The following is a 13,873-nucleotide window of genomic DNA, read 5'->3' on the forward strand; positions in this document are numbered from 1 at the left end:
TACGGGATCCTAAGATTCGCTCGATCTCCTATTCGTCTTGATCAGGTAGCACTTGAATAGGTGCTGGCTAAGGCTTAACCTGACCAGGTAATGGGTTAGAGGTGTGCTTTCGTAAGTAGTAGGCGTGGAATACTAGGCGAATCTTCCAAGTTGGTGGTAGTTCGACTTCCCAATTCTCTCCAAGTTTCTTTATCACCTTTACTAGTCCATACCACTTGTCCTGAAGATGAAATTTCTAGCTGTATAAAATTAAACGAAAGTAAACAAAGCAATCTATCCCTTGATATTCATGCGTAGCAGCTATAATGTCCCTATATCTTATTATGTCTATAAGATTAACAATCTAATCTTTTTAGTTTACATTTTTAACATATTGATTATTTCAAAGAAAAGCATAATATCATCAGATAAAATCTTACCATATTTCTTAAGCATAATTCAAATAGCCTAATTAATCATACTCTTAATCTCTTTCAGAAACTGATAGTTCTCTTTCATAAAGCATAGATTCTTCATACCTAGCTAGGTATATCGTCTCTTCCTTTATAGCTCGCGAGACATTGGTATCTTGCTTTTAAGTTTTCCTTTTATGGCAACCTCGCTTAATCGACAACTATAGTTTCGAATTTCTGTATAGTCGACAATCACAGTTTCGAACCCCTTCTTAATTGATAGCCACCATATCATTTCGAAAAACTGCTTAGTCATTAGAATATTATATCCCATGCTTTCCTGTTTTGAGTTTAGTAGCATCTCCCTCCCACAGCACTTGCCCTAAATCCCCTCCCCTCCCCCCCCCCCCCCCCCCCCCCCCCCCCAACCTCCTAGGTGAACTTCTCCACAACACTATAACACAGCGAACTTCAGCTTCTGCTAAGCAACCCTCAAGAACTCAAGATGGCTCCCAACAGAAGAGTTAAAGGCCATCAGAAGATGCAGAGTCCGGAGAAGGCAGACGAGGATGTGAAGGTCGCAGAGAGCGGCGTGGAGACACCAGTATGTATCATATCCCCCCTCTCTCTCTGCCCGATTGATCTGATCGAATCCCTCTCTATCCATCTTTGTTTATCGTCATGTGCATATGGGATGGGAACTGTGGTTGCGCAGCTGGCTTTCAGCTGGTAGAAGTTAGAAGTTCAAGGCCTCGAGCTTTCCTTATCTACTCTCCATCCATCATAGGCCTCTTCTACCCCAAGGTATATCCATCGCAGAGAAGTGCTGGCGACATCGTTCAGATTCCGCGGGGATTTCGAGCTCTGTACCAGTCCTTTGCCTGGAAACAGGTTGCAAACTCGTGCGCCTCCCGGTCTGGGTACTGTCTCACAAACACCTGGACTTTGAAGTATCTAAGATCGAAGAGGCGACCGTGACAGCGAAGAAGATGAAAAACCTACTAACTTTGTCCAAATAGAATCATAACTCCTCCATTACCGACATGGCTACTTCTTTGCCGGTATGTAACTTCCTCTCAATGGTACAATAGCACAGCACACACACACACACACACACACACACACATACACATACATTTTTTATGTTCAGAAAACATCTTGTTATCATAAACATAGCGACAAGCACGCCCGACAACCTGCTGTCTTTACTCTCCCGGGAATAAAACAGTGGCAGTGGATCTTGAATTGGTATATGCCGAAAGCCGATCAGTTTCCCCAAACACAAGATATGGCTTGCTGAAACGACTTGGCAAATCACCCCAGTCTCGCCGCCGGCCCCAAATTTTCCATACAGCTACACACATGTTGGGGCTCTCTGTGCCATCTCGGATCTTCTCTTCGGGGGTCCAATCAGTTTACTTTTGAATTTTGATATCCGGCTTGAGCAATGGCAAAGTTGCCAATCTGCTACTACCCTGCCATCTACATGGCCGGTTCCTCTTGAATACCACAGCGGGACATCAGAACATTCTCTGTTGATTTGACTCTTTTTTGAAAGGGAGAAGGTGAGACATCACTTGAGCTTCACTTGGCAAGTCGCGGCTACCAGTTTTACTTCCAAACATAACGTTATACTTCAGAACATGAGGTACGTTGCAGCTTTGCGTACACTGCACCATATACATGTCCTCTCAGCTATTTATCCGTCACTGATTGCCCATATCTACTCCAAATGCTCTTCAAAGTTCAAGATAGAATAAACAGAGTTCTGTTTCTATCTTGATGAGTGGGGGGCAGGCTGATGTTGCATGTCTCATACTTCTTCTTTCCTATCCTCTGGAGGAACAGTGGCAAAAAAAAAAATCCAATTGGTTCTTGGCCTAGAGGGGAGCGATGCCTGCATCCAAGTTGAGCAACGGTACGCCATTGAGGACCCTGGACACAAAAAGTTAGCTGTACTTCAGAAAAAAAGAGGTGGGAGATTAGAGTATAGATGAAGTTCTCCGCGTTTCTGTACCCTCGGGGTTCATGGATACATTTCATATATGCTATGGCTCTCCTGCGGAATACTGCACGCATTTAAGCTTCGCTTTCATATATTGTTCCTGTATCCTGAAAGCTCCTTGTTGTGCAGAGTATATTGGAGATGGTGGAGGCAGGTTATCGTTTCCGGTATCATTCTGCTTTTGATGCTAGTACTCATGTTTGCGACCAGACAATGGCTCCATTCAATTGGAATCTAGCCTTGTGTTGCTGCTTTAAAGCCGGGCAGTTCCTGCCTGGGAAGTCACGCGTCGACACTAGCGTTTATTTATTTACTCGCTTCGACAGGCCCACCCTACAATTCCTCCTCTCTCGGAAATCACAACCTCACCTTCTTGAGTCGGAAACGCGTGCTAACAACCCCCTTCCAAGCCACCCCTTGAGCTCGCAACCTACTTCAACATCCCCATCTCACACTTTAATACCTTGTTGAGCTGTTCTACTCAAGACTGCCGGGACCCATTCGTTCAAGCACTTGAAGCACTTCAAAAACTTGAAGCACCCAGACGCCGAGAGTCTCGCTTTCATGAGAACTTCGACTACGAACCTGCAGCCACGATGAGCAATCCTACTGTCGAGGAGACGATTGCACGTCTCACCTCGGGATCTAAGAACGAAGGTGTTTCGTTGGCTAGCCAAATCAAGCAGCTGTATACCAAGTCTGGCGGAAAGATCTACACCAAACCCTGCGGCGGCCCAAGATTCTGCAAGAGCCTCATTTGCGATCACAATCTGGCAAAGCCCGACCTGGATGCGAAGGTCAAAGATGCACCTAGCGCGTAAGTTGTATCCTTCCTCGACCCTTCCTTTCGTATCTTCCAAGAGACTCCCTCGCACGTGTGCAGAGGCCTCTCGAGTCTCGGAGCGCGATAATACGAATAGAGATTTACAAACATCCTCAAGGTGACAGAAGAACAATGTTAACAGAAGCATGATTGCAGTCCCGATCCGAAGATCAACCCAGAACATATCAAGCTGATTATGGCTCGTCTCGAGAAGGATGGTTACCCTGTCACTGAGGAATATCTCACCGAGGCGTACTGCTTCTATGAATACAAGATCGCTGCCACGATCATTACTACCAAGTCTAGAATCGACGCCCGTAAGCATATACAATCTCTCTCTTTCCGCTAACCCGTAGCCAGACAGCTCGACGGTAGAGACTGACAGACATGATACAGGTGAGGAATATCTTCACGAAACCGGTCGCATCAACATGCACCGCGAGCGACGAGACGCCATACACTCTGCGCCAACAACGAAGTCCATGACCAGATATGGTAATGGCCTGCCTATCGCCCGAAATAAATTCCTCGACTGGTCAGCAGCTCCCCCCTCCTGTTCTCCTGGCGTCTCGGTGTGGGGATCATGTCTCGGAATCGGCGATGGAATCAATGATCCCAGAGGATACCCTCTCCGAAAATATTGAAAGCAATCGGTGCTAACTTGCAGACTCAGGCTGGTGGAAGAAGACGATCTGCTCGAGAACGCCGCCGCTCCCCACCCCCCTGGCTATGTCCCTCTGTACAAGAGATTAGCTATTCGCAAGTATTCCAAGGAGGAGGAGGACGCCATTACCAGGTGTTATCTCGCAGAGGCCAAATACCGCGAGGAGCGCTCCGAGTATTTCAAGGCGTGCAAGTCCGAAGGCTTAGCTGGCGACGAGCTCGAGAAGGTGATGGAGACATGGGAGATGGACGCGGCCGTTCCCTTCAACGTTGATATCCCGAACCGACGCGGAGTTCCTCGATTGGACGCCGAGGGCAACGCCCACAAGGCCGTCCTGTACAGAACATTTCATCGCATGGTCCCCGGTATTTACAACGGTGCCTGTGGTGATTGTAGCAAGCATCTGGCTCCGGAGGATGAAGAGTCTGTCAAATCCAACGCAGCACTCGTCGCCGATCGAGAAACCAAGGCCGCGGAGGTGAGAACAAGCAGCAAAGGAAAGGGAAAGGAGGTCGGACGTGCGGATGAGCAAACAGAGCCCACCTCGCCACTGGAGTACGACTGCGCTGCCATCCGCGCAAGACGCAAGGCCTACGAGCGAAGCCACCCTCATATCAATGCTGCCCTCGACATGGAGCGTGCGACATATCTTGCGACCAATGTCTATACGTATGATCCCGAGTTGAAGCGCACCACGTCCACCTCCCCCGTCGGCGAGCCGGCCGAGATGGTGAAGATCATCAACAAGCTGGCCGATCTAGATCTCAAGTACGAGATTATCGACAATGGCGAGGGCCGTCTCGTCTTGAACAGTGAGCGAATTCTAGGGCTCATCGACGACCTGAACACGGCCATCGATAGCCTCGAGTGTAAGATTGTCGACGAGGACGTGAGTTCGCACGCCGTCGCCACGTGGAAGAATTCCGCCGGCCATGCCCTAGTCAAGCTCTTCAAGTACGCCATCGTCACCAACCACTTGATCATGGAGGAGGAACTGCACACGATGGTGCAATGGACCCTCAGCAGGGCCGACGAGCTGGACCGAGAGATCAAGGCTCGTAGCTACCCGCGCATGACCGCTGCTGAGCGGGACCACAAGTTCAGCAACGTCGATTTCCAGAGCGACATGAAAGAGTTCATGCTCCTCGCCCAGAAGACCGTCGCTCTTCCTGACGCGAGCGATCGCGGGCTTGCCCAGGCGCGGCTGGCCATGAAACACAAGGAGGAGAAGAACATGGAGGACTTCATGATGCACCGTCTCCGGACCCTCACCGGATGCTTCCATCTCCCCGATGTTCTCAACGTGGAGAACATCCCGATCTGCGAAGAGTTGATGGAGAAGGCCCGCGACTTTGACTTCGTGGTCGACCCGCCCGCTCTCCCGGGGGAGGGGCCTGCGGATACCTTCCGGAAGGCTTTAGCCATCTTCCAGTCCGGTGACGAGCAGGCCAAGGGCCCCGAGGAGCACGAGTGCGTTGCCCGCGTACTCCAGCGCGAGAGGGTCCCGACCAAGATTGCTCTCCTGTGTCTCCTGGGGGAGCCTGCGAAGGGCCAGCCGGACCAGGACTCGGAGATGCGCCAGATCGTTCGGGCCTCCCTCCGCGCCGACCTGGTGACGCTCCTGGCCTACTACGACCAGAACCGCGACACGATCCTCGGGGGCGGGACCCGCTTCTTGCGGGCCGTCACCGGCATCAACTTTGCGGACATGTCGGCCGGCACGGCTGCGCGCCAGATCCGCCGGATTGACGCGCGCCAGGTCTGGCGATGGCTCATCGACTATCAGGTTGGCCGTGCCCGCCTGGATACCGATGTCAAGGGGGCTCTCGGCGAGGAGGTCATGGCTTTCCCACCGACGTTCTAGAAGCTGAAGAAGGGTGCGAGCAAGATTGCGGAGGCTACACGCCGTCTGGGTCTGGATGATGATGATGATGATGAAGATGATGAAGATGATGAAGATAACGAAAGTGATGATAATAGCGAGTGTCCATCAGGCCTTGCGTTCTCGCGGAACAACTACAGTTAATGTAATGAATAATTGTAAATCAATCGATACCCTTCGTCAGGGCTTCCTATTCGTCACATCTTCGAACATTAACTATCGCTACTTTCGTATCGGGTATATCACGACGTACTAGCTGATGTTGCCAATGAAGTCGAGGTGATCCTGACCAGCACTCATCTGTTTGACTTTTCCGGCCAGATACGAATGATGCCTTCCAAGCTCTTATGATGCTGTATATACGTTGTACGTAGCATGTATATATGTATATATGTATATATGTATATGTATATATCTATATATATAGTACGGGTATAGGTGTATATAGGTACATATATAGCTACGCTGGCTGCCCGGTTCTACGGGCCAGCCAGGATGTTCCAGGTTGTGGTCTCTCGGACCTGGATACGGCTCACCCTTCATCCTGTACGTACGAAGTATGTCATGGTGCATAAGCTGGGCACTCTTGGCCCGTTGGCTAAGGGGGAGAAGGGAGAGGGTAGGGAAGAGAGGCTGGGTATGGAAGGCTGGAAGTCCCGGGGACTTTCTGGTGGGAGCGGGGCATCTAGGATGGCAAGGTGAGAGGGGCATTTAAGATTGCAAGGTGAGGAAGGGGTCAAGAAGGGGTGATCCTGGATCGCCACCAGCCTGGTCGGCGGCGGCGATGGTGGGTCGTCGGTCGTCGGTCGTCGGTCGTCGGTCATCGGTCGGTCAGTTGATCAGGATCAGACGAGAAATTCTCGATTCCTAAAATTCGCATCACCAGCCACTCCCCCCGCCCTGCCAAGCCAACTCCCTCATCTCTACTGTTGAGACCCCTCGTTATCCTTCTTTCTTCCCCTCCACCTCACCTCACCTCACCACTCCACTCCACCACCTACCTCACCAACCTCACCAACTTCACCACCTCACCAACCTCACCACCACATCACCACATCACCACATCACCACATCACCACATCACCACATCACCACATCACCACATCACTACATCAACACTCTCTCTCCAACCTCCCCTTCCGACATGCCAGAAGTCACCCGAGTGACGCGCACCTACCGCGACGGCGGCTATGACTCCGACGACGACGACGGCCATAGTTCCATAGTCAGCCGCTCCCGGGCTGGCGACGGCTCCTATCGTACCGTCCAGAGATACCGCGTCACGCCCAGCAGGATAGAGGAAGTCGAGATCGACCGCCGTTCCACCAGACTCGATGCCCCGCGCGCCGAGCGCATCGAAATCGACCGCCGCAGTGAACGCTTCGTCGAGCCCGAGAGGCCCCGCAGCTCCATCGACATCCGGCCGCGGAGCACCTACATCGAGCGGGTCATCGAGCGAGAACCCGAGCCGGAGCGCGAGCGTGAACGCGAGCGCACACGAACCGTCGTCTACGAGCGGGACCGGCGCGACCCGGTGGAGCGCAGTCCGTGGGACCGGGGTCCGGCCCAGCCCTGGGAGTTGGAGCGGGACGTGCGGGAGACGGACCTCGTTCGGGTGGAGAAGCGCACGACGAGCGAGAGAAGGGAAGAGCCGTACGAGCTAGAGAGATATCAGAGGGAGACCGAGTACTACGATCGGCCGGAACCACCCCCCCAGCCCATCATCATCCGGCAGCGGGCCCCGGAACCCCAGCAGATCATCGTGCAAGAAGCCCCCGCGCCGCCACCCATCGTCCTCCCGCCGCGCGAGGAGCAGGTCCAGATTGTGAGGCAGGAAGTCAAGCAGGAGGTGGCGCGAGTCCCCGAGCCGAGACGAGCGGAAGATGAATACTACTACCGCAAAGATGTGCGCCAGGTGGGGCCCGGGGGCAGGCGCAAAGACGAGGAGTTTGCCATGGCCAGGTACGATCGCCGAGACATCCGCCCGCGAGACTCGGTCAGCGATCGGGCCTACAGCGATAGCGAAGACTACGTCGTGAGGAGGAAAATCGTCCGCCGAGAGCGAAGCCGAAGCAGCAGCCCACATCACCGGAGACATCTCGCCGAAGGCGCACTGGCGGGCGCGGGAGTAGCTGCTCTGGTCGCCGACCACCGGAAGAAGACGGGCGAAGGAGGCGGGCACGGCAAACGGAATGTGGTTGGGGGAGCGGCTCTCGGGGCCATCGGCGCAGAAGTTCTCACCAGAGCGCGGAGTCGGTACCGCGACTACAGCCGCTCGAGGTCCAGATCCAGCAGTCGACATTCACACCACAAGGTCAAGACTGCGCTTGGTCTTGCTGCCGCTGGTCTGGCGGCCGCGGCGGCGGCAAAGTACGTCTCGAACCGCAAACAGACCAGGGAGGAGATGGGCCGGGGACGAAGTCGGACGCGAAGTGTCTCGAGACGTCGCGGTTCCCGATACGGCTACGATTACGACTCCTACGACGATGAGCGGTCAAAGAGCCGAAGCCGCAGCAAGCATGCCGATCCCAAACACAGAGCTGCTAGCATCGCAAAGGCAGGAGCTGCGACGGCCGCGGTCGCTGGGGTTGTGGAGCATTTCCGGAGCAAGTCGCGCAAACGAAGCGGATCGAGATCAAAGTCACGCCTACGAACCGGCGCTGAGATTGCGGGTGCTGGACTGGCGGGAGCCGCCGTGGCAGGACTGTACGAGAACCGCAAGGCAGGTGAGGACCGCACCATGGGAGTTGAAGACGATAGGAGATCGCGGAGGAGAAGCAGGTCGCGAAGGAGCAGGTCGCGAAGAAGCAGGTCGAGAGCCAGATCTCTAGGCGCACATTCGGATCCTGGCGTTGACCCAGAGTTAGGAATGGTGCAGTACGGTACTGAGCCCGTGTACACCCACCAACAGACCACGACGTACCCAGGAGGGTACGACGAACCAGCGGCGGCGGCCTACGGGGCTACCCGAAGCCGATCTCGTCGCCGCCGACACTCCTCATCTAGCTCAGGCGGCCGAAGGCGCAGTCGGTCCGTTGCCAAGGTTGCCGCGGGCACCGCAGCAGCAGCTATCGGTATGAATCAGTACCAGAAGAGAAAGGGCAGAAAGGAGGCAGATAGGGAGAGGGAACGCAGACGTGAGGACCCCCAGCACTCAAGAGCTCGTTCTCGATCGCGTTCATCGTCCATCAGAAGCAGATTGACAAGAAGATTGTCAAATCTGATTCCGAAATGATGAATGAATCAACCTTCTCTCGTTTCAGTCGCCGTCAAGCATCTTTTGATCAAACTAACCCACGCCAGGATACGAAGAAGAGGAGCAGCCGCCCGAGAACTACTACGCTCGCGATTATCAAGACGACTACTCTCCTTCTCCTCCACATGCTTCTGGCGGCTCGTACTACCCCCAGAACAACGCCTTCCCGCCACCGCCTCAACCCGGCTTTACCCAACACACCACGACTTCTACAACGCACGTGACCCGCGATGGCATCCCCCCTTACAACCCGGCCGACTGGGCCAACCCACCACCACCACCACTGCACCATGATCCGTATGTCTACTCAGGGCACCATGCGGGTGAGAATGTGAGTTCAAATGATACTGCCACTGTGCCTCCCGCACAGCCATACTTTCCCCCGCCCCCTGTAGCTCCTCTCCCCGATGATCATACTCGCGATCCATTTCAGCGTGATCTGTTTGGCCGCGAGGAGGGTGCGTGTTGTTGATTCACATCCATATGAAGAACTGCACTGACCCTTGGTTCCAGGCGGTCTAAATAATCCCTACACTCCAAGCATCTCGCCCTTCTCAACGTCCCCTCAGTCTCCTCCACGCCCAACCAACAAATCCGTCGTCTTCGCGCCCCTCTCACCTACTTCGTCCCGCCGCCTGGCAGATATCCATGAAAGCGCCGCTCCCAGTAACTCTAATTCCCACAACCATTCCGCATCACACGCAGAACGTTCTTCTTCCGTCTCGGACTTTGAAACAGCACTCGTACGCACATCTCAACCTCGTGATCGGGAGCGCGACAGGGAAGGAGACTCATCTTCTCGCCGCCGTCGCCGCCGCAGACGCAACTCCGACACAACTTCTGACCGGCCTATTCAACCTTCTAAACATCGCCGCCGTCACAAAGCATATTCTCGCTCTCCGTCGCCCAACTCTTCCGAAGACGAAGTTGAAATCTTGCCAGACCGTTTTGATCGCGACGGTCGGCCTTTAGATCGTTATGGTAATGCATACATGAACTCGCCATTGAGAGGTGGAAAGAGAGACAGAGGTGGTGGTGATTTTATGAGCGGTGCGTCAAGTGGGCTTGGCGGCGGGCAGACTGAGATGGTGGAGAAGCTGGTAGGCGGTTTTGGGGAGGTCATGGAAGGAAGGAAAACCTGGAAGGACCTCTTGAGGGGCTTTGTAGAGGATGCTGGATCTGGAGCTGGGAGCCCGCCTGCTTCTGATCGTGGCTCTAGCTCGAGGAGGCGGCGGGATCGGTGATTTCTCTCTATCTTCTCTTAGCTTTCTTTGGATCTGGTATACGACGACGTAAGACGGGTAGTGGTGTGTTTGAGTACAAGAGCCAACTGGAAGCTGGATCTGGGGATATCTCAAGGTGGAAAGAGCGGATGGGTAACGAATGATGCTTTTACGGCTCGAGCTGCGGAGATGGATGATTTTTTTTTTTTCTTTTTTTTCCTCATATCTTTGCGTTGCGGGTTGGGAGACTTTGATTTCTCTGGTTCTCTTTTACAGACATGGGCGCGGCTTACCACATACACTGTTTGATGATAATGAATAATGTCTTACGAAGAGGAAATTTTAATTTTGGTTTTCGAATTGCGATCGGTAAGTACGGTACTAGGTAACTGCTAATGCACAAAACCACTTTTCGCACCAAAACTAAAGGTCAACACTTCGGGGAAGAATCAACATTAGCCGGTCTTTATTTTTCTATCTTCGGCTTCGGGAAGTAGTTGATGAAAACCGCCAAGCTTGAATCTGCTTGTTTAGTATACCTAGAAACAAACAAAATATAAAGCTGAAGTCGCTCCTATTTTTAAGACTCCTTTGAGAGTTAGGCGAAAGCCAACTTTCTACATATCTGCTTTAATTAACCCTATTAGATAATGGATTTCAAACAAAGTCGTCTTATAGCTATAGGCTGTTTCTTATCATTTAAAGGTTTTATAATTTTTATTTATCTTTTGAAGCTTATGGTCATGGAGAGATTAGGCTGTCGAATGTGAAGAGTTCTGGTGCGAAATAAAAGTTTATGCACGAGCAGTTCGAGGTGAGTGTACCTTCCTATCAGGGGCACCATTGTTCTCCGCTTGCGCTGTGCTGAGATGTATGGGTAAGTGAGGCTTTGTTTGAGCGTGTATCTCCTGGCCGATCGTAAGGTAAGGTAAAGTGAAATGAATATCGACCATTTAAATACGGACGGAGCGGTGGACTTATTGTATCTGAGCGGTCAGATTTGGATGCTGGATTTGGGCTTGCAGAGGTAGGTGGTGGAGCTAGCATAACTAGTTTCTGAAAATTGTATCAGTTGCGATTTGGCAAAGATGAAAAGATGAGATGGTTTTTACGTAGTCGATTAATGCGAGGATCTTTTGGAATCTGGGAAGATACTATTGAGCCACTTGTACGTTTGGCAGCTGGCAATCTTTTATAGAGGCTGATCAGATTCAAATTGTGTTTGCCAAACGCCTTCTAGGCTGAGATGGGAAGGTGTGAATCGCCTTTTGATAAAGTATTAAAAGAGCCAGTCGCACGCATTCACAGTATAGTTCGATCATGAATCAAGCGCGCAAGCTGCTGGAAAGAAGGTGATTGATTCAAGAGCTTGCGGCTAAGGGAAATTTTATATATAAATCTTCTCGCACCAATGCGACCTTCTTTTCCTTTTCCTTCTCTATAACATCATCTTCATAACATTACCTTCATAACATCTTCAACTAAGAGTGAAACAGAAAGGCGAGCTTTATCTCCGCGGTTCTTGACGCAGCTTACTATCGACCCCTTCAAGCGGTATTCTTCGTCCTTAGCTTTGCGCACCGCTTGCGAATTCGAAGCTCTATCACCTTCCAAGACTTATTGCCAGATACCATCATCAGGCATAAGCGCTTATCATCACGAAAAATCAAGTAGGAAAACAAGAGGTAAGTTAAAGTGACCGGAATCATTTCATGTATTGAAGACTAATCTAGAGGTCACACAGCAGCGACTGGAGTACAGTTAGGTTCCTGACGCGCTTCCACTCAATACCAGCCATCCTCGATCGAAATTCGCACATCATCATACCGAGTCGAAAAGATATCCAGCTGCCTTGAGAGCCCTCTCTAGATCTAGGCCCTATTTCAGGAAATCGAACATCAGCGAATCCACAGTACCACGCCGCAGCTCTCCCGGCTTCTACATCGCGTAATCGAATTCCTGCAAGCTTACCTTCCCTCAACCATGTCCAACTCAGAAACCTACTCCGAAACCGGTGCAACCCAGGGCTCCTCGCCCTACCAATCCCTACTGTTCGACGAAGAAGGCGGCAGCAGCGGCAGTAGCCACCCATGCACTAACACGCCCGAGAACCCCGGCCAAAGCCCCAGCGAGGACAACTCGCCCCCGGCGGAACCCGACGAGCTGGTGCAGCAGATCCGAGAGACCATCCACGCCAAACTGGCGACCGTGACCCACGAGCAGTGGTACATAGGCGTAGAGCGGGTCACCCTCGCCGAGATGGCCGACGAGCTCGAGCGCAAGCTGCCGGTCGAAGGCCACCCCTGGACCGTCAACCTCCTCGTCGACATGTTGAAGGGGTTAGGCGAGCAGCGGCTCGGTCTCGCACCGCTCCACGCCAGCCCGAGGACGGACCTCTTCCCCTTGCCGCGGCGCGCGGCCAAACTCTGGACGGGGATCCCGCTCGGCTACCGCGAGGAGGAACCGCGTCCGACGAAGTGGACCCGCTACGAGCATGACGCGTTCTGGAGGCTGAAGAATAGCGACGAGAACGTGTACCATACCGAGAGGGGATTCTCCAACTGGATCATCTCGCGTATGGAAGCGCTTTCGATCACGAGAAGCTGGCCGCCGAGGGCACCAGGATGGTGTCTGAAAGAGTTGTTCGAGTCTTCTTCTGTTTCTTCTTCTTCTTAGATCCCCCTTTTTTTTTGGTGTGCGTGTGTGTGTGTGTGTGTGTGTGTGTCTTGGGTTTATCGATAAGAAATAACTCTTCTCGAGTTCTCGAATGGACCATTTTTGCATGATATTCAAAAATGTCGTTCTTCTATGATTTGCACTTGGGTGCTGATAAGGTAGATACATACATACATACATACATACATACATACATACTGATATTCAAATACAATTACTGACTACTTCATTACTCAAGAAGAGACCGCCCAAGTCCTATACCACCTTGATCTCTTCGCGCTGTACATGAGCAAGATTAAAGACAGACAATTTACTCACAGTGATATCAAGATTCGCTTGATTCCTGGAGAACCTGCTCTCGAGACTCTTCCCTAGCGCTCTACCCGAAGCCCAGAAGATCTCTGGCGGAACTTCAGATCCCGTACCCGTTCACGGCCGGCCAAACCTCCAAGGCTTGCGGAGATTTGACCCTCGGGTTCGAGGATATGGATGAGGTTGGCTGGAGTGATGAGTGCCGACTCCTAGGGGGTTCGGCTCGTACTTGGTGACATCCTTATCAATTATGGTGCCGAGGGAGGACTTGGACCAGAGGCGGATACCGAGCTTGAGATCTTCTGTATGTGAATGAGAATGAGATTATTTACATCGATCACTAGTAAAGTTGGCAAGAAGAGGGAAACTTGAAAAAGCATAGCGGTGAAAATAAAGTTGTGAAACTTTCTTTGCGAGCCGAATCGAGGTCTTGTAACGTATTGATTATAATGTTTTGTTAATAAAAAGTCCTTACGGTAGTATTTAAACCAATCCTTGGATAATTCTCATATTAAGAAAGGATTTTTTTTTTATAAATATGGAAAATTAAACATTTGAGTGCAGACAAATCCCTCGGTAATCGTCGGTTTCCTTAAATTTTAATTCGAAAGAATTGACCGACTTGCGCAAGGTCGGGATT

The 13,873-nt window shown here is 51.9% G+C and overlaps 4 protein-coding genes across 7 annotated transcripts; all 4 read left to right on the forward strand.

Annotated features, from left to right (window-relative positions):
• Window positions 1–2,993: 2,993 nt before the first annotated feature.
• On the forward strand, window positions 2,994–5,748 carry L3040_005764 (uncharacterized protein; the record flags this gene model as incomplete). Of its 2 annotated transcripts, XM_066154636.1 has the most annotated exons (4): window positions 2,994–3,214; window positions 3,377–3,537; window positions 3,617–3,755; window positions 3,894–5,748. In XM_066154636.1, 4 exons carry the CDS (start codon window positions 2,994–2,996, stop codon window positions 5,746–5,748), a joined length of 2,376 nt encoding a protein of 791 aa, XP_066011485.1. The 2 variants fall into 2 exon arrangements, with proteins under 2 accessions (XP_066011485.1, XP_007296750.2); XM_007296688.2 differs by lacking the exons at window positions 2,994–3,214; window positions 3,377–3,537; window positions 3,617–3,755 and having other exon boundaries at window positions 4,516–5,748.
• Window positions 5,749–6,910: 1,162 nt separating this feature from the next.
• L3040_005765 (uncharacterized protein) lies at window positions 6,911–10,266 on the forward strand (the record flags this gene model as incomplete). 2 transcript variants are annotated; one of them, XM_066154637.1, is made up of 3 exons in its annotated part: window positions 6,911–8,903; window positions 9,070–9,480; window positions 9,536–10,266. In XM_066154637.1, 3 exons carry the CDS (start codon window positions 6,911–6,913, stop codon window positions 10,264–10,266), a joined length of 3,135 nt encoding a protein of 1,044 aa, XP_066011486.1. The 2 variants fall into 2 exon arrangements, with proteins under 2 accessions (XP_066011486.1, XP_066011487.1); XM_066154638.1 differs by having other exon boundaries at window positions 9,070–9,353; window positions 9,536–9,544.
• A 1,962-nt stretch (window positions 10,267–12,228) lies between these two features.
• L3040_005766 (uncharacterized protein) lies at window positions 12,229–12,921 on the forward strand (the record flags this gene model as incomplete). 2 transcript variants are annotated; one of them, XM_066154639.1, is made up of 2 exons in its annotated part: window positions 12,229–12,567; window positions 12,627–12,743. In XM_066154639.1, 2 exons carry the CDS (start codon window positions 12,229–12,231, stop codon window positions 12,741–12,743), a joined length of 456 nt encoding a protein of 151 aa, XP_066011488.1. The 2 variants fall into 2 exon arrangements, with proteins under 2 accessions (XP_066011488.1, XP_066011489.1); XM_066154640.1 differs by having other exon boundaries at window positions 12,229–12,921.
• A 119-nt stretch (window positions 12,922–13,040) lies between these two features.
• On the forward strand, window positions 13,041–13,469 carry L3040_005767 (uncharacterized protein; the record flags this gene model as incomplete). Its single annotated transcript, XM_066154641.1, has 3 exons — window positions 13,041–13,079; window positions 13,160–13,202; window positions 13,297–13,469. 3 exons carry the CDS (start codon window positions 13,041–13,043, stop codon window positions 13,467–13,469), a joined length of 255 nt encoding a protein of 84 aa, XP_066011490.1.
• Between the last annotated feature and the right edge of the window lie 404 nt (window positions 13,470–13,873).

This window comes from Drepanopeziza brunnea (genome assembly GCF_022702325.1).
Source record: "Drepanopeziza brunnea f. sp. 'multigermtubi' strain 214-2 chromosome Unknown ctg9, whole genome shotgun sequence".
NCBI classification, from domain to species: Eukaryota; Fungi; Ascomycota; class Leotiomycetes; order Helotiales; family Drepanopezizaceae; genus Drepanopeziza; species Drepanopeziza brunnea.